The following is a 22386-nucleotide window of genomic DNA, read 5'->3' as shown; positions in this document are numbered from 1 at the left end:
CAACTGATCTTGTCCCGTTGACAGACAAGACAGGAACTGCTTTTCTGTAAGAAGGCCCAAATTCCTTCTTTACCGCGATCTTCTCCCTGACTAGATCCCCGACTTTTGGAATCCAGACAGGTCTTGCTGGGACAGGTGGTGGTCTTTCAGTGGTTGTTGGCTGTTGTTTCAACTTTATGTTGCTCAGGTCTTTTCTCGTTTTGTTTAAGTCCTGCAAAATAGCCAAACGGTCTTTGATATCAAAGCTTTTTTCTTCTACCACTGAAGTCTGACTATCAATGTCAGAGATCAACATCCTAGTTCCAAATAATAATTCGTACGCACTGAATCCCTTCAGAGAATTTCTTGGCAAGTTATTTAGACTACGTTGGACACTTATTAGATGTTTGACCCACCCAGCTCCCGAACCTAATATCCTTTCCGCTATAGATTGCTTTATGCCTTGGTTTTTTCTTTACACCATCCCGTACCCTCAGGAAGAAAGTGAGAAGATTCCCGCTGGGCTATGCTCATTTGGTCATGTTTCCCATCAGGCTGTTGGGCTAGAGTGAAGACAATGGTCAAACGTAGCATGCTCTTAGCGTATATGCCATTTAGACTCGCAAATCTTTGTATAACAGTCCAGACGTCAGCCGAGTGCTGGTGACCTACATTATAAGTGGAAACTAGCCTGTATATGTTAATCGCAAGCCTTCTTTTTTACTCTTGCTTTTTTCTGGAGTAAAACGACGAGGTATTAAACTGTTTTTCTCCCCACTGCGATCTCTGTTGCAGTTTGGGCAGTTTTTTACAAACATGGTGTGACGCAGGCTCATGCCTGGCCACCAGTACCGTGATTGTAATTCTTCCAGAGAATCTTTTAGTTTGAGGTGTCTGAGACCCTCGCCCATATGTGCGTCTGCGATTAACAAGTTTCTCCTGTCCATGTTTGGAATCACCCTATCCCCCACTCCAGGGATTCGAGCAAAAGGGACGGAGTTTGCATCGATTATGTATGTATAATTGAGTGGATAATTGATCGGTAACGCTGAGCAGTCGCCTTTTGATGACGTTTTCACTGCCAGCACTGTTTCACCGTCAATGTATTTTAATGTACGCTTTTCTCGAACTACGGGAGCCGACTTAGTGGCTGCCGCTGTGGCTGTCTCAGCCAATGAATTCCCTGCAACGTGAACGCCATCACGCTGATGACTCAGTGAGTGTGTCACGTGAGTCTTTGGTAGTTCTTTTTGTAAAAGAGCTATTTGTTCCCAGAGCAATTTCTGCTTTATTGGTGCATCTGTGTCATCTTTGTAACCGTTTCGAATCCATGTCTGCAAATCCTTGTTATATGATTTGACGCAGTAATATGAATCTGACACTATAAGTGTCGGGAATTCGCGATCCGCATTATCTAGCGCCATTTTCAAAGCTAATATTTCAGTTTTTTGTTCTGAATTAGTTTCTACTGAGTGTGTTTTTGTTAATAGAGGTTTTAGTTTACCTCCGCACCACACTTCTTTTGTAATCCCACATGTGGGGTTGTATGCCTGTTCGCCCCAAACGGGGGGTTGAGCATGTCCGTCTGTATAAATTACACAGGCGTAATGTCGTAAAGGCAGAATATCGATTGGCAGAGGATATGTCTTTTCATAATCTAGATTTTTTAATTCTTCTAGTTCTGGATCAAAGTAGTAGTACACTTTGTCCGTTGTGATTGAATTCACCCATTGTATCCATTCTGGATTCAATGTTGTTGTTGGTAAATTACACGGTGTTGTTAGTGCCTCAAAGGCTGATTCTGCTGTTCTGACTGTGATATGTCTACCGTCAGCTTGATCTTTTTCTCTAGCTATTGCGGTTTGAACTGCATGAACAATTTTTTCTTTGTTGCTGACTTTCTGTTCAGCTTCTGTGTACAAGTGTGATTTGAATGCAATTGGTACCTTTTCTCCCTCATTAGAGGTCAGGTATGTGAATCCGCATCTCCCTGGGATGACTCGAATCACAAGATTGCGTGTGTTATCACGTGTTTCTAATTTTGTTTTAATTAGCATGTCTGTTTGTAGAGATCTCAAAATTTCTGTGTGTATTTGAGTCCAATTAGATCTTTTAAAATCTGGTTTTATCAGATCATAAAGGGGTTTGGCCCTTTCTGCGTAATTTGCAATGTATGTTCTTCCGAAGTTTAGGAAGCCTAGAATCGACTGTAGGTTTTTTAGTGTTCTAGGTGCTTGGATTACGGCACATTTCTCTAGGAAATTGTCAGCCAGGCTTTTACCTTCACTTGATAATTCATATCCTAAGAACAGGACTGTCAGATGGGCAATTCTGGATTTTTTAAAGTTGAATTTGTAACCCTCTGCAGCGAACCAAGTATTATGGTGTTCACTCTTTTCAAGTGAGTCTCCAAGTCATCATCTGTTAAATAAATGTCATCGACATAAGATAATGCTTCATCATCATATAGTTGTAGTAATTCTGTTACTCTCGCTGAGAATACTCCCGGGCTGTTCTTGTACCCCTGGGCTAACCGACAGAATTGTTTTTGAGTGCCATTTATTGAGAATGCAGTTAAATATCTGCTCTCTGGTGCTATGTTTTGACAAAAGAATCCATTCGAAATGTCCAATTTGGTTTTGTATTTTTTGCGCACTATGTTATTCATTAGTGCAGCACTATGTGAGTTTTGCACTGCAAAGGTCTTGCAACATGTGTTAAGGTGTCGGTAATCCAAAACTAGACGATATGAATTGTCTGGTTTGGAGACCGGAAACAAAGGGTTGTTCATTTGTGAGGTGCAAGTTTCAATCACCCCCTGGTATTCTAGCTGATCTAGTATTTCATTTACCTGTTTTTTAGCTTCTTGCTTAATTGGGTAGTGCCTTTGTGCAGTAGGTTGTGATTTTAACTGGATTTTGTGAGGAGGAGAGTCCTCATCCCATCCCACGTGATTTTTATATAAAGCAGGAGCTAGAGCTACTGCCCACTTTCTGGCAAGTGTGTATTTTTTATGAATTGGGATATGATTTGAGAAGGCAGGCATAATTACTTCTTCGCCATGAGGGCACTCCCTGACAAACTCTGGTGGCCAGTCTTTTTCAGCTAGAAGGATATCATAGCCCTTGGAGAGATTATCCCAAAATAGTCCCCTTATTTTCCTAGTCTTATCTCCCTCTATACGCAATGTTATTTCGTATATTTTGTGAGGTTTGCTAACTCTGGTGTCCGCAGTTTCCACTTGAAGATATTCATTCGTGTCCACTGTCTCCAGATGATTCATAAGGACTTTGCGAGCTATGCTCACTTCTGCTGCGCTGTCTAGCATTGTCTGAGCCCATTCTCCGTTTTTCAGTTGTGTCCTCAGTATTCTCGGCATTGTTAACTACCTTGATACTGGCTACCTTCTTTTTTGGAAATTGTAATTTCTTTTTTAGCTGAGCATGTTCCTTGTCTTTGGACTTGGTGTGCTCTTCTCTTTGTTCTGATCGTCCTCTTCTTTCCGATTTCTGCGAGGAAGTCTGAAAAGATTGAGAGGGACGTGTATCAATGTCTTGATATCTATCAGGCTTTTTAATATTATCCCTATTTCTAAGGTTATATCTTATCCCAGAGGGGTCACTCTGAGGTGACCTGTGTCTTTGGTTCGGAGATTTTTCTCTTCGCCTAGGAGACCTTCCTCGGGACTGGAATTTCTTTTCTTTAGGATTGGATTGTTTGTTTCCATCCCAGTTCTTTTTTGGTAATGTAGAATTATTATTAAAAAATATTTTTTCAGGACTTTCAATCAGTTGCGGTTTTACTGGTATTCCACCTAAACTATCTCTACCTAGTTCCTCATAGGATTTTTCTATGATTCTGGCAATTTCAGCTGGTTGGTCTGCTATATCTGTCTCCTTTAACCTCTGGCGGATCGCCACATTTGCTGCTTCTCCCTTTATGTTGGCTAATAATATAGCCGAGACCTGCTTGAAGTCTTTTAGTAATTTCATACCAAGAGTTAAAGCGGGTTCAGGACCATATTCATCTTGAATTTGTTTTAGCACATCTGGTATTACCGAAATGGATGGAACACCGTGCGTTTTTGTGTAGATGGAAGCAAAGACTGTACCCCAAGTGTCACAGTCCTCAATGTGTGGTGCGATTCCCATTGGAAGACAGATAGTCAGAATCCTGTGCTTTTCTAGCGGGGTGGTGTCTGGAAACACCGCCTCTATTTGGGTGATTTTCTGCGCTAGCCAGAATGGTATTTGTTCCCGTTTAGCCCGTACTTTACCTAGGCAGGACTGGATGTTTTGTGGTGTAATTTTATTTGTGTTCCCCTGGTGAGGGGTCAGCTGTGGGAGTTTAATCGCTGGCTGAATTGTTGAAGTCCGCATCACATATTGGACTAATTGTCTGTGTATTTTTATTAGTTGTTTTAGCTGTGTTAAAAGGTTTATTGCAGACATCCCATCGATGTCTGGATGTGGTGTGTATCCGGCTAGGACCGGCCACGTTGCTCCTGGTCTACCTAAAGGACCGAGCCTGGTGATGTGATTATTATGTTTTAGGGCGCCATCAAATAAGAGCAAATGCTCTTGAAATTTGAGTGGTACTTCCACCTCCTCGAAAGGAGTGTACGTTTCAGGAGGTTCCTCTATTTTGTAATAGTGGAAGTACTTTGTTACAGCATTTGCTGCCGGAAAATGTATCCATGAATAGTATACCTCTGTCTGCCGATATTCGTGTGCCTCAATTACGAATATGACTGTACCACCCCTAGGTGTCAGTCCATTTTCTATAAGTTTTAAAGTTATAGATTTCCTTTTGATGACCGGGATGAGTATTATCTCCGGGTCTGCATCTTGCATGGTAGCATCAGCTGCTGCGAGTTCAGTTGCTAATCTAACTGCCTCTCTTTCTTCATCACTGTCCATTTTACCGACAGGATGGTTATTTCTTTTGTTTGCCGATCAGGTTTCTTATGGAAACAAAAGATTAGATGCACAATATTTTGGAACAGTGTATCCTTCAACGTTGACTTGTACCAAGAACCATACATAGGAGTTCCCTCCTGCGAGGTCTGGCGGATATAACCTTTCACCCACTCCAGACGTCTTTGGAGTATTTGGGAAAAGGGGTCTGAATGAAAAAGCACGACTGAGTTACTCTAAATGTCTTACGTTAGTTTTATCGCCCTTTCCAAACGCGTTGGGCGCCATGTAGTGTAGTTCCTATCATCCCAATAGGCTCTGCGCATTGGAATAATACCTACAGCAGTAAAGGCCTAGACCAGACGTTAACTAGGTCTACTACTGTCGATACTGCCAGCTTAGCTCAGAGTTCACTAGAAACTTTCTCGAATGTTCAAGGAGGACTTAACTTCCCTGATTAGACAAGAAGGGATTTAGTTTCTGACAACCATAGAACATGACAACTTTGCTCTCCCCTAATCAAGAGTATATCTCGAGAGTCGTGTGAACAAAAGGCAATTTATTTTACTCAGTCAGTACGTGCATTCTTAGTCTCATCAGAGTGTAGAGAAAAGGAAGGGACGGGCGTGTTCAATAAAAAGGTGTTATTTATTGATCAGTCTCTTTTCTCATACAAGAGAAATGGATCGATATTATTGCAATACTTATAGTTAAGTAAAGTGCATACATTAAAAGCAGCAGTATAAAATAATACTGTAAAAACATTGATATGGTTTCTAAGCCATAAGATGTTTAAAATGAATAAAATATATTACCTACACATATACATTTGACTAAACGTACTCAACTGGTGTTTCTAGATACGCCTACCCCGTGTACCTGACCTAAGCCTAATGCGTGGGCGGGAATAGATAGTTACAGTTTAAGTTAAGTTTGTTTTTGCCAAGTGAATAACTAAAGAATTCTCTGTGAGGGGTTATTCAGTTCTGTACCTGGAATCTAGGTTGAATGAGGGATGGTATCTCTCGTCTCTGGTCTCGATATTCCAGGCTGCCTGCGAGGGCTACCCAGAAACGCCGGTGCTGGATTTCTCGGCAGGAGAAAGCAGCTTCTCTCAGCGCGTCAGAAAGGCGGGGCTGCGCCAGCGGGGTCTGCTCTGCTCTTCGCTTCGGCAAGTATGGCTGCTCCGTCTCGTCACCACGCGTGTGTTTGCATAGGGCAATATCGGTAATATTTATACCTTTAAGGTGCCGAGATTGACGTAAGGATGGACATAGATACGTCAATAAGGATGTCATACGACTTGCTCGTTAGCACATTCTTTTACTGAAGTTCTCGGTGAAATCAAAACAATGGCCGCAGGGTTTTGCCCAGGTTGTCATAGGTTTGATTTGTTATGAGAACTCCGTATGCCTTATCAGGGGCTGGAGGAATATCGCTTGTCTAATTAGATCGCAAGCGTTATGACCTAATCAGATAACACGTTCCTGTGCCGTAGTGTGACTGCGTCAGATAACGGTATCTGCATCATGGGGGTTTTCTGCCTCATGGGCTGATTACTTAGTTAACTTGTTAGTTTGCTAACCAGAATAGGGCCAGGAATAGGGGGATCGATTCAGAACCTATAGGAATACATCACAGAGGATGCAAAAGCCAAGACAGCATTTTCGACCCCAGGAGGACATTATCAATTCGTGGTAATGCCCTTTGGTTTGAAGAATGCACCTGCCACTTTCCAAAGGCTGGTGAATCAAGTTCTCACAGGACTGGATGACTATTGTGAAGCTTATCTAGATGATATTGCTGTCTTTAGCTCCATCTGGGAGGATCACCTGGTCCACCTGAGGAATGTTTTAGAGGCCCTGCAGAAGGCAGGCCTCACTATCAAGGCCCATAAGTGCCAGATAGGGCAGAGCAAGATTGTGTACCTGGGCCACCTGGTAGGTGGGGGTCAGGTTCAACCACTGGAGAGCAAGATCCAGACCATCAGAGACTGGACTCCTCCAATCACCCAGACACAGGTCAGAGCTTTATTGGGCCTGTCTGGATACTACAGGAAGTTTGTGAAAAACTATGGGTCCATTGTGACACCACTGATTGATTTAACTTCCAAAAAGATGCCAAAGAATGTTCAGTGGACAGTTAGCTGTCAAAAGGCATTTGATGACCTGAAGCAGGCTATGTGTACTGCACCTATTCTGAAAAGTCCAGATTACGCCAAAGAGTTCATAGTCCAAACAGATGCTTTTGAGTTGGGTGTGGGAGCTGTACTTCCACAACTGAATATAGATGGTCAATACCAGCCCATTGCTTTCATAAGCAGAAGGCTGACCCCTAGAGAGAAACGTTGGTCAGTTATAGAGAGGGAGGCCTTTGCTGTGGTTTGGGCCCTGAAGAAGCTGAGGCCATACTTGTTTGGCACTCACTTCAAGATTCAGACAGACCACAAGCCCCTCCTATGGTTAAATCAGATGAAGGGTGAAAATCCCAAACTTCTTAGGTGGTCCATTTCCCTAAAGGGGATGGACTTTACAGTGGAACATAGACCTGAGACTGACCATGCAAATGCAGATGGACTCTCCAGATATTTCCACTTAGAACATGAAGACTCAACTGGTCAAGGTTAGTTTAATGTCCCTAAGTTTGGTGGGGGGGGGGGTTGTGTAGGAGAGTAGGGTCTGCTTCCTATGGTCACCCCCACTTTTTGCTTTTTCTTTACTGGTTTTCGACTTCGATGTAGCTGTGGGCCTGCTAATCAGACCCACAGCCCAGATGCACTCTCTCTAAATTCACACCTTAATACATGCTGCAGCCCCTGGTAGGCCTTGGTTACACCTATGCCCTTAGTACCTAGGGTAAACTTCTACAGGGGCTGACAAGGTGAGCCAATTCCGAATTGTGGTTGTACCTATTACATGTACATGTGTGAATTTCAAGGGGTTACATATGGTAAAACAGCTGGCTTTACACGCCCTCAAGAGTCTTTTAGCCTAAGACTGTTCTGTCCACGCTACCACTAGGATAGCTGGTCTATAAAGTTGACTTACAACCATCACCATAAGGGTTGTTTGGACTGGTACAAGATGTTCACTAGAATAGTGAACATCATATACCAGGCAACTTCTCACAAGGAGTGTCACTCTTCCCCTACCTCGACGACTGGTTGTTGAAGGCGGGCTCGCCCCAGACATTCTTCAGCCACTTTCAGACTATGGCCGACCTCCTGTACTTGCTGGGGTTTTCCATCAATGTGCCGAAGTCGCACCTGTGTCCCTCTCAAAGGCTCCTCTTCATCGAAGCGGTTCTTGATTCGGCGCAGTTTCGTGTTTATCCTCCTGAACAGCGGGTTCGGGATATTCAGGCTCTGATTCCGATCTTTCAGCCTTTATCCTGGGTCTCGGTCAGGTTGACGCTGCGGCTTCTGGGGCTGATGGCCTCCTGCCTCCTTCTGGTGCATCACGCCAGGTGGCGGATGCGGGCTCTGCAGTGGGACCTGAAGTTTGTGGGCCCAGCATCAGGGCAACCTGTCCGACCGTGTCCGGATCTCGGAGGGCACTGCAAGACAGTTGCAGTGGTGGCTCACGCACCGCGATTGGATCACCGGCAGATCCCTCTCCCTTCCCCAACCGGAGCATGTAGTTGTGATGGATGCGTTCCTCCTGGGCTGGGGGGCCACATGGAAGAGGCGGAGATCAGAGGCCTCTGGTCTCCGGCGGAGTCCCGGCTCCACATCAACCTTCTGGAGCTGCAGGCGATCCGGCTTGCACTGAAAGCATTCCTTCCCTCTGTCCGGGGAAGTGTAGTGCAGGTGTTCACGGACAACACCACCGCCATGTGGTACGCCAACAAACAGGGCGGGGTGGGGTCGTGGACCCTATGCCAGGAGGCTCTGCACTTCTGGCAGTGGCTGGAACATCAGGGTGTGACCTTGGTGGTTCAACACCTGGCAGGTTCCCTGAACGCCATGATGGATCACGAATGGCGTCTGAACTCGGATGTGGCACAAGGTCTCTTTCAGCAGTGGGGAGAGCCTTGGTTAGATCTATTCGCCACAGTAGAGAACGCGCAATGTCATCAGTTCTGCGCGTTGGAATTTCCAAGGCGGCACTCGCTCGGAGACGCTTTTAATCGCGAGTGGAGTTGCGGTCTGTTGTACCACTTCTGCCCAGAGTGCTGAAGAAGATCAGGCGCGACCAGACCCAAGTCATCCTTGTGGCTCTGGACTGGGCACGAAGATACTGGTATCCTGAGCTACTCAGCATGTCAGTCGATCCCCTGATTCGCTTGCCTCTTCAGGAGGACCTTCTGTCGCAGCAGCAGGGGACGGTCCTCCACCCAAATCTGTCCAGTCTCCTCCTCCATGCGTGGAGTTTGAGCGGCAACAGTTGAGGCCATTTGACTTGCCTCTTGAAGTCTGCAATGTAATTCTTGCAGCCAGGCGTCCCTCCAAAAAATCGGTGTACGCCTGCAGGTGGAACAAATGTGTGGCATGGCGCACAGCAAAGGCTGTGGATTCACTCTCTGCCCCCCTTTCTGAGGTTCTCCTCTTCCTCCTTTCTTTTGCCCAGCAGGGCTCTGCTCTGGGCACTCTTAAGGGCTACCTCTCTGCCATTTCCACCTTCTTAAGGCTACCTGAACAGCCCTCTTTGTTTAAGTCCCCCGTTGTTAATAGGTTCTTGAAGGGCATCACTCATATGTTTCCTCCTGTTCCTTTCATGATGCCGAAGTGGGACTTGTACCTTGTTCTCACTTATCTAATGTGCGCTCCTTTTGAGCCACTTCATAACTGTCCTCTTCGTCTTTTCACTCTTAAGACTGCATTCCTGGTTGCCATCACCTCTGCCAGGAGAGTGAGTGAGCTCCAGGCCCTTTCTTCACAACCTCCTTTCCTTTCTGTCCATCCGGACAAAGTTGTGTTGTGGACGCGACCCTCTTTCCTGCCCAAGGTAGTCACAGCCTTCCCCATCAGGCAGTCCATCACCTTGCTCACCTTCTTTCTGCCTCCGCATCCCAACAAATAGGAAGAGAGGCTCCACCGTCGGGACCCAAAACGTGCGCTCTCATATTATCTGGATCGCACACACCACTTCCGGGTGGATGACCAACTCTTTGTTGGTACGTGGGCGCTAAGAAGGGTCGGGCAGTGCACAAACGGACCATCTCTCGGTGGGTCGTCTTGTGCATCAAGATTTGCTACTCTTTGGTGAGGAATGAGCCTCCTGTTGGGCTGCGGGCCCATTCCACTCTGGCCACGGCGGCTACTACTGCCCTGGGTCGGGGAGTCCCTGTGCAGGACATCTGTCAGGCAATTACGTGGGCCTCGCTGCACACGTTCGCAAGACACTACTGCCTGGACAGCCAAGTCCGGACAGATGGCTTCTTTGGCCGTTACGTTCTCTGGGACTTTCTGGTGTGATCTTGGTTACAGACCCACCACCTGGGTTGTTATTGCTGGGGTATCTATTCTAAGGTAAGGAATCTAACTAATGTGTTTCTTTCAGATGAACAAGTTACTTACCTTCGGTAACGATATATCTGTAAGAAACATTAGTTAGTTAGATTCCTTACCGCCCCACCCATCCTGCGAACCGATATCTAGGGTTAAGGTCATCCCTTTCAGGGCCCTAGTTTCATGGCACCAGTGTTGGTTTTTATCATGGCTCTGCGTTTCTGGCACGGAAAAGCTGTGTATAAGAACTGACGTCAGCGTGCGAGTGCGGCGTCTAAGTACTCCGACAACGTCATCCCAGTGGCAACGACGCCGACGACGGATGCAGAGCCGCAGACAACGCCTACCGACGCGCAAGGGTACTGCTATGCAAAATTTTCCGGATCAAGTCTGACGCCTGGGGGATATTCTAATGTAAGGAATCTAACTAACTGATGTTTCTTACAGATATATCGTTACCGAAGGTAAGTAACTTGTGCAACAGTAATATAGTGAAACCCCAACAAGAAAAATCTCACACCAATTCAGAAGAATACAGTCAAATTTAATAAATTATTTGACACCAAAAAAGAATCGGAGAAGTGCAGTTTTAAAGCTTTAGGAAAGTATGGCACCTAAAAGCACAAAGCGCCTCTCGCGGTTATCTGATTCTGTGAGACCGGGTGAAAGTCACTAGTTCAAGCTGATCGCAATGGATCGCAGGTCGGGTACAAGGACCAAGTTAGTCCTGTTGAAAGAGTTACCTTCTAAAGTCCAGCATGAACAGTTCCGTTCTTGATGGAAGGGGCTGCGACAGGCAGGGAGAGCGTCACAGATGGACAGCACTGTAGCATGAAGATCCAGTCGGACATTGCGGTAGGTCATTGCTGGGGATTCGCAATGCTGGTCACTGTGGGCTGTCGATGCTGTAGCGTTTGCTTTGCTGGTCAGTATTGCCAGTCGCTATAGTACGAAGAGTCTGGTTCACCTGAGCTTCACGTAGGCGATTGGCAATATCGTGTAGCGAACAGGCCTGTTTACGGTTGCAAAGAGCCTCAAACTGAAGGATTTCTTCTTTTCTTAGAGGAAGGAGCTCAACTGATGTCACACCAAGGGTCCAGAACCCGATTAGAACCTCTTGAGGATCAGGATCTCACTCCAGTAGAGGCCACAGGGTTTAGGCCGGTCCAGTTGCTTGTCCAAGCCGCAAGTCAGCTAGGCAGATGCAAGGAGGCTTGTTATGCCACTGCAGCTCAGCTAAGAACAGGAGATCAGTCAGCTGACCCTTGGAGTCACTTCTGCCTGGGATAAAGGGTGCAGTTTGAATCTTTCTTCTCAGCAAGCAGGGCAGCTCAGTAGTAGGGTAGCGGTCCTTCTTGCAACAGAGCAGCACAGCAGTTATCCTTCTGTACTTTACACAGGTCCAGAAGTGTACTTAAGAGTTGGGTGTTAGGGCCACTATTCATGCCTCACACTGGCTTTGAAGTAGGAGAAGGTTCTGGAGGTTTCCACCCCCCAGAAGTGTCTGGATCTTCCTGCTTCCCTGTCCTGACCACAGGGGTCACAAAAGACTAGTGTCAAACCCTATGCGAGAGTGAACAGGCAGAGCTTTTGTGATGTACAAGTGTGGTAGGTGACAGATTCGCTCCGATATCAAGTCAGAAATGGCCCAACCTGACAACACATATTCTCTTTCTGTCTCACTGTCTTAGAGCAATACACAAAGACCAACTGCCAAATATACCTAGTCATGTGACCTAGGATACAGGCACCAAATGGTTAGTAGAAGAAAATGTCAGCTTTCCAAAAGTGACATTTTCAGATTTGTAACTCATAATCCATCTTTACCATTAAGTAGGGTTTTAAAGTACAATTCTTTAGGGACCAAACTCGACATTTCTACTTGATTCCAATTGAAAGCTATCCCTGAATGTAATAATAACCCAATGTTATCCTATGGCAGAGGTATGTATGCCCTGAACTAGTGAAAAATTAATTTAAGAATTGTTCACTACCAAGACATGTAAAACGTGTACATGTTCACTGTGAGAAGTTGGCCTGATATATGATGCTCACTAGTTCTAGTGATCACCTTGTATCAGTCCAAACAACCCTTATTGTGATTGGTTGTAAAGTCAACCGTATAGACCAGCTATCCTAGTAGCGTGGACAAAAACAGTCTTTTAGGCTAATCTCTTTTGGCATGTGAAGCCATCTGTTTTACCATAGTATAACCCCTTAAATACCAAATGAAAGGACACCACACAGGTTGTTATGAAAAATAAACAGTCTATTTATTTATAACAACACCTCTGAACTCTTTATGAGATCAGAAGGCTAAGCACATGACAATACTAAAAAGGAAATACGAGTTCGCACAATATTTACACAAGTGCCTTAGGGGAATGACAAACCATATACTCAAAACAATGGAATGCGAGGAAAGAAAATACTGTAAGGAGATCCAGAGGCTGGAGGATCGGTGGGACTACGCTACAAACTAGGTAAGTAAGGAGCAGGAGGCCCACGGGACTCACGTGCAGAGTGGAAACTCTCACGCGGGATGCGTACCAACGTCTATGGATGCTACAGTTTACAAAGTTACGGATTCCGGACGAACCCGGCTGGATGGAGGGAAAACAACACTGGACCTGGACACTAGGATAGTGGACACAGACTTCAGGACCTAGAAGCTTTAGTTACCTAACCCACAGGCTACGGGTGCATAGGGCTGAAGTAGTGTCGGGTTTGCTGCGTTGATCCCGGTGATGCCTGAAACAAGAAGTTGCTGGCAGGCAGCCAGATGGAGGAGTCCGGTGGTTCCAAGGATGGAACTAGGAAGAAGGAAGTCCTGAAAAGGAAGGGGACAGAGTCTTGGTCACTAGCCAGTGACGGTGCTGGAACCAGGAGGGACCCAGATGCCGTCGCCGCGTTCAGGTGAAGGAAGGGTCGCTTCTCTCTGTAGCTGCGCGGACCATGAGCTGTTCTTCACGACCAGGCTGGAGGCACGAGCTGTCCCACGTAGTCTGCTGCTGTTGGCGGTGTCGGATCGTCGATCTGGACAACAAGCCTTGGCTAATGCAAGCCACGCGGTGGAATAAAGATGGCGTCTGGTGTGGACCAGGAGGGTCCGGGGTGCTTCTCTTTTACCAGGAAGCAAGGGCCAGTCTGGGGGACCAGACTAGCAAAGTCGAATTCTTCGGGTCGTCGTCTTAGAGGGCACAAGCCAGCCGGCAAGTGACCAGACAACAGGAAGGGCAGCAACCAGGCAAAAGGGCCCCACGCAGATCACGGGGATGCTGGGGGGCTGGTCTTTGGTGCAGGTGCTGCGTCGGTGTGGGGCTTCTCAGTCCCCAATGCACTCACTTGAGGAACCCTCAGGGGTCGTGCAGGAAGCGCTGTGCAGGTTTCTTCAAGACGGCCGTCTCCACGTTGCTCGTCGCACCCACGGGTCCCAGCTGTGCTGTGGATGTGGGTAGAGGTCAGAGAGGTCTGGAGGTCCGAGTCTTGTCGAGCTGGGTCGTCGGATTCCGGGATGGAAGGACTCTGCAGCAAACCGCACAGGAGCTTGATGGTGCCTGCGAAGCAGGATGGTCACTCCCTGACCATAGGGGAGATTCTTCAGTCTTCTGGTGTCCAGGAGGTCGAAGGTCAAGAGTTCTTCGTGGAAGTTGTCAAGAGTAATCTAACTTGGAATGGGACCAGCTCGTACCTTTATCCGGCTAAAGGGGGCTGCACTACGACTAGGTCCCTCCCCTGGGTGGGACCAGGAAGGGGGGTGGCTACACCCCCTTTCCTTTGTCCAGTTTCCCGCCAGAGCTGGGGCGCCCCAGCAACTGGTTGTAACCGGTGTATGCACAGGGCACCTTGTGTGCCCCAGGCATGTCTCATTCCTTTCAGCCTGAGCCTACCCAATACACAAAATCCTGTCTGGGGTGGTGCTAGCACCTCCCAAGGCAGGAAACCCTTTGTCCAAGCCACCCTCGCTGGAAGGACTCCCAGCAGCAGGAGGTCAGACTTGTGTCTGTGGTGGCAGCATCCATTTTGTGATGCTGAGGCTTGAGTTAACTTTAACCGGGGTTTACAGTTACTTACATGTCGTGTCCCTCTAGAAGGGTGGAAGGCTAACCCCGTCGCCAGAATTGGCGAGGGGTTAGTATTCCAATTCGTATGACACCTTACTCGACATGTTTTGATAATGCTATGCCAAAGTTAGCATTTAACCGCGAGGATTATAATGCACTTAAGAGTATATGGTATAGCGTTATCATGGAACAGCTATTAGGACTTGGTTCCGCAAGCTGCAAACGGGCTCAGCTCATGCCAGAGCACCATCTCACATAATTCCAAGCACTCTGCCTTCAGGATTGACAAGGCCTGCCATAGGAGTGACTGATAGGAATATATGTGTCCATTTTAGGGTTAGATATAGGAATACTATATCTAAAGCAAAGGGTGATTACACCACCTTGCCCCAGCTGTCGTGCAGCCAGTTGTGTCAGATTTGGGTGGCCAGCCAGGGGTGGCATAATACATGCTGCAGCCCCTGGTAGGCCCTGAGTGCACCTATGCCCTGGGTACCTAAGGTACACTGTACAGGGACTGATAAGGTGACCCAGTATCCAATTGGATATGTACCTAAGGTACATGGAGTCCATTTTAACAGAGAGAGCAGGAAGCCTGGGGTCCGGAATAGCAGGATCCCAGGCCAACTAAGTCAAAAACCAGCAAAACACCAGGCAAAAAGTTGGGGGTAACCATAGTCAGATATCCACCTTCCTACATTCACCTTTTTAAATACACTGCACCCTACCCTATGCTTGGTTTAGGGCCTACACTAGGGGTGACATATATTAAAAGGGAAGGTATAGACCTGGGAAAAGGTTTATTTTGCCAGGTCGAAAGGTGTTAAACTGCACACACAGGCTGCAATGGCAGGCCTTGGACATGTTTTAAGGCTTCCTAAATGGCTGGCTTAATAACTGCTGCAGGCCCATTAGTAGCATTTAATTTACAGGCTCTGGGTATATGTGGTACCACTGTGATAGGGACTTATAAGTAAATTAAATGTGCCAATTGGATATAAGCTGATGTTAAAATTTTTGAAGGAGAGAGCACAAGCACTTTAGCACTGGTTATCAGTGGTAATTTGCACAGTCCTAAGACCAGCAAAAACGAAGTCAAGTTAAACAGGACGGTTGAAGTCAAAATGTTGGGGGAAAGCAGTGCCAAGGATGTCAGGTCCAACACCTCTGTTCAAATATTACTCGTTCTCTTTCTTCTCCTCAAATTATTCTGAGGAGCAAATAGTTTCAGATTCCGTTTCTCAACGATCTGACTTTAAGTGATCATTGGTCAATCAAGGAGACCGCATTATATATTGAACTTCCTAGAATTGTGAGTGCTGAAGTTGGATTTGAGCGTTTCTACCTCCTATACAAATCTTTGTGGATCACAATGCAGTCATGTGATTTGTCTCAAAAGGCAGAGCAGTGACACATCCAGAAAACAACTTTCCTATAAAACTGGTATTTAAGTAGGGAAGAACAATGCAGAGGTGGACTTGCTGAGGAAAACGCATTGAGTTTATCATGAAGGGGAGACCAGACAACAGTTCCTTGATCAGATTTTCCTGTCTTGGGTTTCCCGGAGATGCATCGCTTTATCAAGGGCATGAAGTGTAGCCCTTTTTGCTCCAGTTTGTTTGAAAGATTCTTTAAAGGAAACATTTTCTCTAAGCGTGCATTACCCACTTCCTCTAGACCCTCAGATTTGGAGAACTGGGTATCTCACTAAACTCATAGAACAAGAGTGATATTATTTGCCACACATTTGGTTAACAGGATGTAGTTTTCTGACCATCTGCATGCCAATTGTACGACTGCAGTAATATTGCCTCATACAAATTAATGTAATAAAAGAACGAGGGCAGAGTTCAGCCTCCAAACCCTGAAGCTCTGTGTCGAGTTGTCTGGAATGTGAGACATTAGCATTGCCTTCTACCAACTTCCTTCTGATATTCTGTTGGCAGTATGTGGCTTGCCCTCGTAGATGCTATTTTCTTTTAACATAGTGATGGAATATCTCTCTGGGCCCTTTCCAGGCTCAGATGGTCCACATGTCTCTTGAAAAGGAGTAAGTTGCAAATCTTTGCATCACCCTTCCAGTTTCTTCCAATTTCTCTTTTTACCAGAAACAAATTGAATGTTGGTTTTTTCACCTTTCCTATTTACTTCACATTTATTAGCTTATTGTTATTATAAAGTCCGAATTACATCATAAATTTCCTGTTCATACTACTCAAACATGTGGTTCTTCTATTCCTCACCAGAACTCTATAGCAAGCTTTCTTTTGTTCATCTTTTATTAGAACCTTTCTTAGTTTTTGACCAAGTGGACCACCACAGCACTCCCCTTCGTTTTCTCTCTGCAATAAAACTGGACTTCTTGGGCCTATCCAATCACAATTTTTCGTGAAAGGATCTAAGATAATTTTCACATTTACTTCCTTTGTTCCTCTGGGTTTTGTTTCCTCTTCTTTTTTCCCTTTATACTCTTCGATTCTCTTATATGTTTTCCTCCTTTTGGTTCATGCCCCACTTTTATGAAGTATTGTCTTAAATATTTCTTCCTTCTCTACTAAACTTTAAGTTTAAGACTCTGCAGTTGAGGTCTGGATGTTTAACCATGTTCTTAAACTTAGCTCAATAACATCTAAACTCCACTATCTTTTTCTACATCCGCTCACAATTTAGAAACTTGATTCTTTGCTCACATGCTTCCTAAACCTACCTTTGTTTTCAAAGTCGGTTGCTTCCATTTATGCATCTAATCTATGTTTGTAAAATAGGATCACTTCTGCATTTCTCCTCTTTATAACTCATGATTGGAACTCTTCTTCTGTCTCAGCTTGATTTCCGTTTTCATTTTGTTGGTCTCCCCAACTTTACCACTGTTTCATTCCACATTATTAGACCTCATGTTTCATATTGTATTCTTTGCATTTTGCTTACAATTCTCTGTACCTTGCTCAACTTCTCTGGCTACCTGTGCTTCTTCAATTTATGTTTCACTTCATCTTGTCTTTATTTATGTTCACCTACTTGCTCCACCTTACTTATGTGCTCTGCTACAGCCTATACTTACTCTCAAATCTTTTATCTAGTTATTTAATGTGTTTGTGTTCTCAGAATCCCAAGTGCCTCTTTACACTTTCTGTTAATTTGTCTCTTTAGCACTAAAACTGTGGAATGGACTTTCTATCTACAGTAGGTGAACATTTACCCTGTCCAATTTTATACATTGCTTACAACCCTTCTTCAATTAATCAACCAAACAAGAATCTAATTATAAGCTGCTTTATTGTCATGGCATCTTTGTCTTCTGTACAGTGTTTTTTCTCTGATGTAAAGTGATTTTATTTAAAACATTACAATAAATATAAGTTAAAACAAAGACTAATACAGGTTCCATGACAAACTGCTTTTGTAAAGGAGAAAAGCTGAATGTTTTCATTGTTTTTTAGGAAAAACAATGTATTGTGTTCTACAAAGACTAATAAATCATTTTATTAGACAGTTGGGGGAAGCCATCATTGCAAATTGAACTAGGAATTGACTGAATAATGGAAATCAGTGAGTGTTGTGGAAATTATTCTGAGAAACAGGAGATATCAAATGGTACACCATAAGAGTCACTGTTAAGTCCTACTAGAAGCATTTTGTTAGTGATAAATAATTCTACTTATACATTATTCACTGCTTAAATCTTCTCCATCTGCCAGATTGGATCTGGACAGTTGACAATTCTCTCCTGTTCTTTTAGGTGCCCTGGCACTTGCTCAGCTCTGGGATCTACCTGAGATGTGATATAGAGAACCATATAAGGTGACACTCTGGTGCACCACCATCTGTTTCTTTTTTTTGTGCTCTTTGTTATAGACCTGGGGTTGCTTTCCTGGGAACATTTCCTACTATTCCTTCGAAATTATCCTTTACATTGTTTTTTTACTGGGATGTCTCTGGTTGACCAGAATAACATCTGATTGTTGTGGTTTGCACCCAAACAGAACTCCATGCTGTGTGAAAAGGCAGAGAATGCATGGTAAGGCTATTAAGTAGCAGGAGCTCAAACTCTTCATGGCGCCAGTTTTAGGTCAAGCCTAGGCTGTTACCAGTCCAGAGCCGGGCACTGCAACTGCTTCTGCTCTTGCTTGCCTTCAACCAACAAATCCTCAAAGCAGTCCACTACAAGGGCAAGTCCTCCAGCAAGAAACACAAATGCACCACAAGAGGGGCACTTTAGCATTACAGCATTTGTGTAGGTTTTCCAGTTGGTGGGTCAAATCAGCTAAATTTGGCTTCAGTCTTCCTGGCATCCATATTTTGGTGAAGATGCAGCCAGCGCTGAATTTGACTGGCCCTGGCCCTAACCCCTTGCTCCAGGCTTAGAGCTCCCAACTCTTTTTTCCTCTTGAGAAGCTTCTTGGCTTTAACACAGATCCCATTACAGTGCCCATCATTTATTATGGCGGAGATGACAGCATGAGATGACCAGTTTGCTTCCCCTAGTGGACACGGATAGTAGCAGCTATCTAGCCGTACTGAATGCCAGAGTCTTCAATTTCTTTTTTTCAGTGGATTTGAAGTGTCCTTCGGGTCAACCCCATAGAGTAAGTTGCCACATTCCCTGCTGTCCTATGGATTGCAGCTGAAGGCTTTGAATTCCCATTGAATATAGAGGAGAACAAAGCTGAACTCACAGAAAAACTGCAGTCATTGATGGTGCCGACTTTGGTAACTTGGAACAAGTTCGCTTTTTCTCCTCTTAACTGTCAAGGTATGCACTACTTTAGAGCCTTCTCTACCATGGCTCCTAAACTCTGGAACGATCTACCTGTGGGACTCCGTAAAGAACCTGACCTCCTTCCATTCAAGAAAAAACTAAAAACTCTCCTTTTTACCGAAGACTGGGGCATAATCTAGGCCAGTCAGGGTGAACAGTATGAGGTGCCGTAATTGAGCTTTCTCTCTAAGCGCTTAGAGACCGGTAGGTGATAACGTGCTATAAAAATCTCAATTAACATAACATACTTTGGCCCAGCTCCTGGCACCCGAAGTTTTTGTTGGCTCACTCTTCTCCAGAGTATTGTTGTTTGGTCTTCCTCTTCCTTGAATAAAGAGCACTGGCTCTTTTCCCTGTACTCCAACAGATAGGGAGTCAAAATGGATTGTGACAAAGGAGAAGAAGGTCTTCTCTTCAGGGAGCCTTGTCCTGCGTTCCACAAATACATTTTGCCTTCAGGCCTGTTACTCCTGTGCTCTGCACAAGATGGTGCAACCTTACCCACTTTTTTTCTGGACCATTTTACAGAGGTCGTGGATGATGTTAAGGTGCAGCTTATTTTGTTACTTGGTGCGTCGAGGATAAAGTTTATGCCCTCAAGGTGTATTTATCTGGTGTGTTCCCCTTTGAGCTTTCCCTGGCTTTACAAACTTTTTCTTGGGCCACTCTTAAAGGGTATCTACTTTTCCTTTTGGCTTTTATTTGCTTGCTAACTCAGCCATTGCTGTTTAAGCCTCTTGTTATGTGTTTGGTGAAGAGTTCCACCTATTTGTTTTGCAATGCTTCCACTGTCAAGCCTCAGAAGGACTTTGATCTGGTGTGCATGTCTCAGATGAGATTATCTTTGAGTCCATGCACAGTTTTTTTTTTTTGCAGCCACTTACCTTGAAGACTGTGTTATTGATTGCCATTACCTGGGCTTGGCCGTCTGCAGGCTTTGTCTGTTTGTCCTCCATTTTGCCTTTTTTGCCTGAGACAAATTGGTTCTTTGGTCTCATGCTTTCTTCCTGTCGGAGTGGTCAGTACATCATGCTACTGACATTCTAGCCACCTGTGCATTCCACCAAAAAGTAGGAGAGACTGAACCATCTGGAACCTTCCAGGGCCTTTAGTTTTTTACATTTACTGGACCCGCAAGCTATGCGGGTTCCAAGGAGATCAAGGTGATTCAGAAGCTGACAATTTCCCACTGGATCATGCTGTATGCCAAAATGTGTGAAATTCATTAGGGCATCTGGGCCCATTCTGGGCCCATTCCACCAAGGTTAAGACCTCTTATTCTGCATTATTGTGAGGTGTGATTGTCCTGGTTATACTGTGGGCTGCAATGTGGGCTTCGGCCAGTACCTTCACCAGTCATTGTTTTCTTGACTCTAAAGTCTGCAGGGATGGGCATTTTTCCAGATCTGTGTTGCATGGCTTCCTGGAATCGCAATCTCTGTAGACCCAGCACCTTCGGATTATTGCTTGGGTGTTAAAGATGAGTGGAATTTTCAGATGGAAAGTATTCATTAAAAGCATAAGTAACTTAACTTTGGGTAATGATCTTTCTGGTGGATACAGTATACACCTACAGATTCCTCACCGATCTCCCCATCTCCCCATTCTTAAGAACGGTCATAAGATTTATTATAAGGTCCCAACTTCCTCTTTCTGTCAGCCTCATCGGCCTCATCTCTGCCTCTTTGGGCATGGGGAAAAGCATGGATGGAGAACAAACCTCAGTGTACCGGGAGGAGGGGTGCTTTAAACATCTTATTGATGTATTATACAGGGTGGATCCCAGAGCCAAGTTGGAGCAGAGGCCCTACCTATCAGTAGAGGAGAGCTATTCCACTTTCTAGATCTAGCCTGGTGTTTGAAATTGATTAAAGAGGTGCGGAATTTTCAGGTAGAGTATGCACCAGAACTATTGTTAAGTAATTGGTTCATATGTGTAGTTGTAGAATGATTAGTAAGAAGTAAGAGAACTAACATAGATCTCTACAAAGTCCTCAGAAGTCCCACAGTGAGAACATGTTGTCTCTATGAGAAGTACATGTAAAACGTTCTTACAAAAGTTTGAAGGGCAGGCATAATTTTGCATTACACTGCTGAGTAACATCTGCAAACGCTCACAGGCATATTTTAAAAAGTCTGTTACAGCTGAATATTACTACTGCTTGCCAGTTTAAGTCATGAAGTACCACACCATGCAAAATAGGAAGATGTTGATTTGTTTTGTTGGGTTTCCGAAATGTAACACACTTGCGATACTCATTAAGACTATTCTCTCTTGTACAGCATGTTTGTGAGTCGGAAGATAGAGAAGAAGTAGTAGTTTGTGAACTATGCGAATCCAATGTCGTCAGCTTCAATCAACACATGAAGAGGAACCACCCTGGCTGTGGTCGTAGTGCTAATCGCCAGGGCTACCGGAGCAATGGCTCCTATGTGGATGGATGGTTTGGAGGCGAGTGCGGAAGTGGGAATCCGTACTACTTGTTGTGTGGGACCTGCAGAGAAAAGTATTTGGGCTTAAAAAGCAAAAGCAAAACTTCTACATCTGAAAGGTACAGACATTCTGTATTATTAAAGCATTCTTTTAAAGTCTCCAGCATGATTTTCAAGCATACATGATTAGAAAATGGTCCGTTACCTTGCACTGCAGTATACAGTCCTGTTGATGCTTACTGCATTCCAGTATTGGTCATGTTCCAACTTTGTTGCAGTGTAATTCCTCCTGATGCTCCTAATGGCAGCTTTGCAAATATGTATTTGCTTCCCATACTTGTGCTCAACCAAAATAAATTAATGGGAAGGTCTAGGTATAAACTATTAGCATTTGATCATTCATAAATGCTTGTTTTTTGTATAGAACTTGCAACCTAATTTTTTCCCAAATTCACAGTTTGTGCAAAAGGTGACGTGGCAAGCAGATTGGACCTGTCTGCATCATATCTATTGAATTTGGATATATTTTGAAGGTTCTTAAAGCAAAATATAAGTAAAATCACACGCACAAACAAGCTAAAACACGATGTCATATAGCCTGAGTGGATAAAAGTAATTTCCTCCGTGGTTGAGAAGATTTGGTCCTAGTATTTCCATTGCTCTTTTGAACCATCTTTTTAGTCTACCTAGGTTTGGATGGGCTGTCTTGATGTATATACCTTGCTTACTGTGCCCAGAGACACGTTCCTTCACAGGTGAGAGTTGGGTTTGAAGATAAAACAGTGT

General features: G+C 44.8%; 1 protein-coding gene across 6 annotated transcripts in view; it reads left to right on the top strand.

The window, feature by feature from the left end:
* Positions 1-22386, top strand: part of HERC1 (HECT and RLD domain containing E3 ubiquitin protein ligase family member 1) — a 2088313-nt gene that overhangs the window by 1108067 nt on the left and 957860 nt on the right. For all 6 annotated transcript variants that reach the window (XM_078685198.1, XM_078685199.1, XM_078685195.1 and 3 more), the window contains exon 45: positions 21451-21719. In XM_078685198.1, coding sequence (XP_078541324.1) covers positions 21451-21719 — 269 coding nt within the window. The remainder of the gene's footprint in view (positions 1-21450; positions 21720-22386) is intronic.

This window comes from Lissotriton helveticus, chromosome 3_2 (assembly GCF_964261635.1).
Source record: "Lissotriton helveticus chromosome 3_2, aLisHel1.1, whole genome shotgun sequence".
Classification (NCBI taxonomy): domain Eukaryota; kingdom Metazoa; phylum Chordata; class Amphibia; order Caudata; family Salamandridae; genus Lissotriton; species Lissotriton helveticus.
Note: the sequence above shows the minus strand (reverse complement) of the source record. Positions and strands in the feature narration are given on the sequence as shown.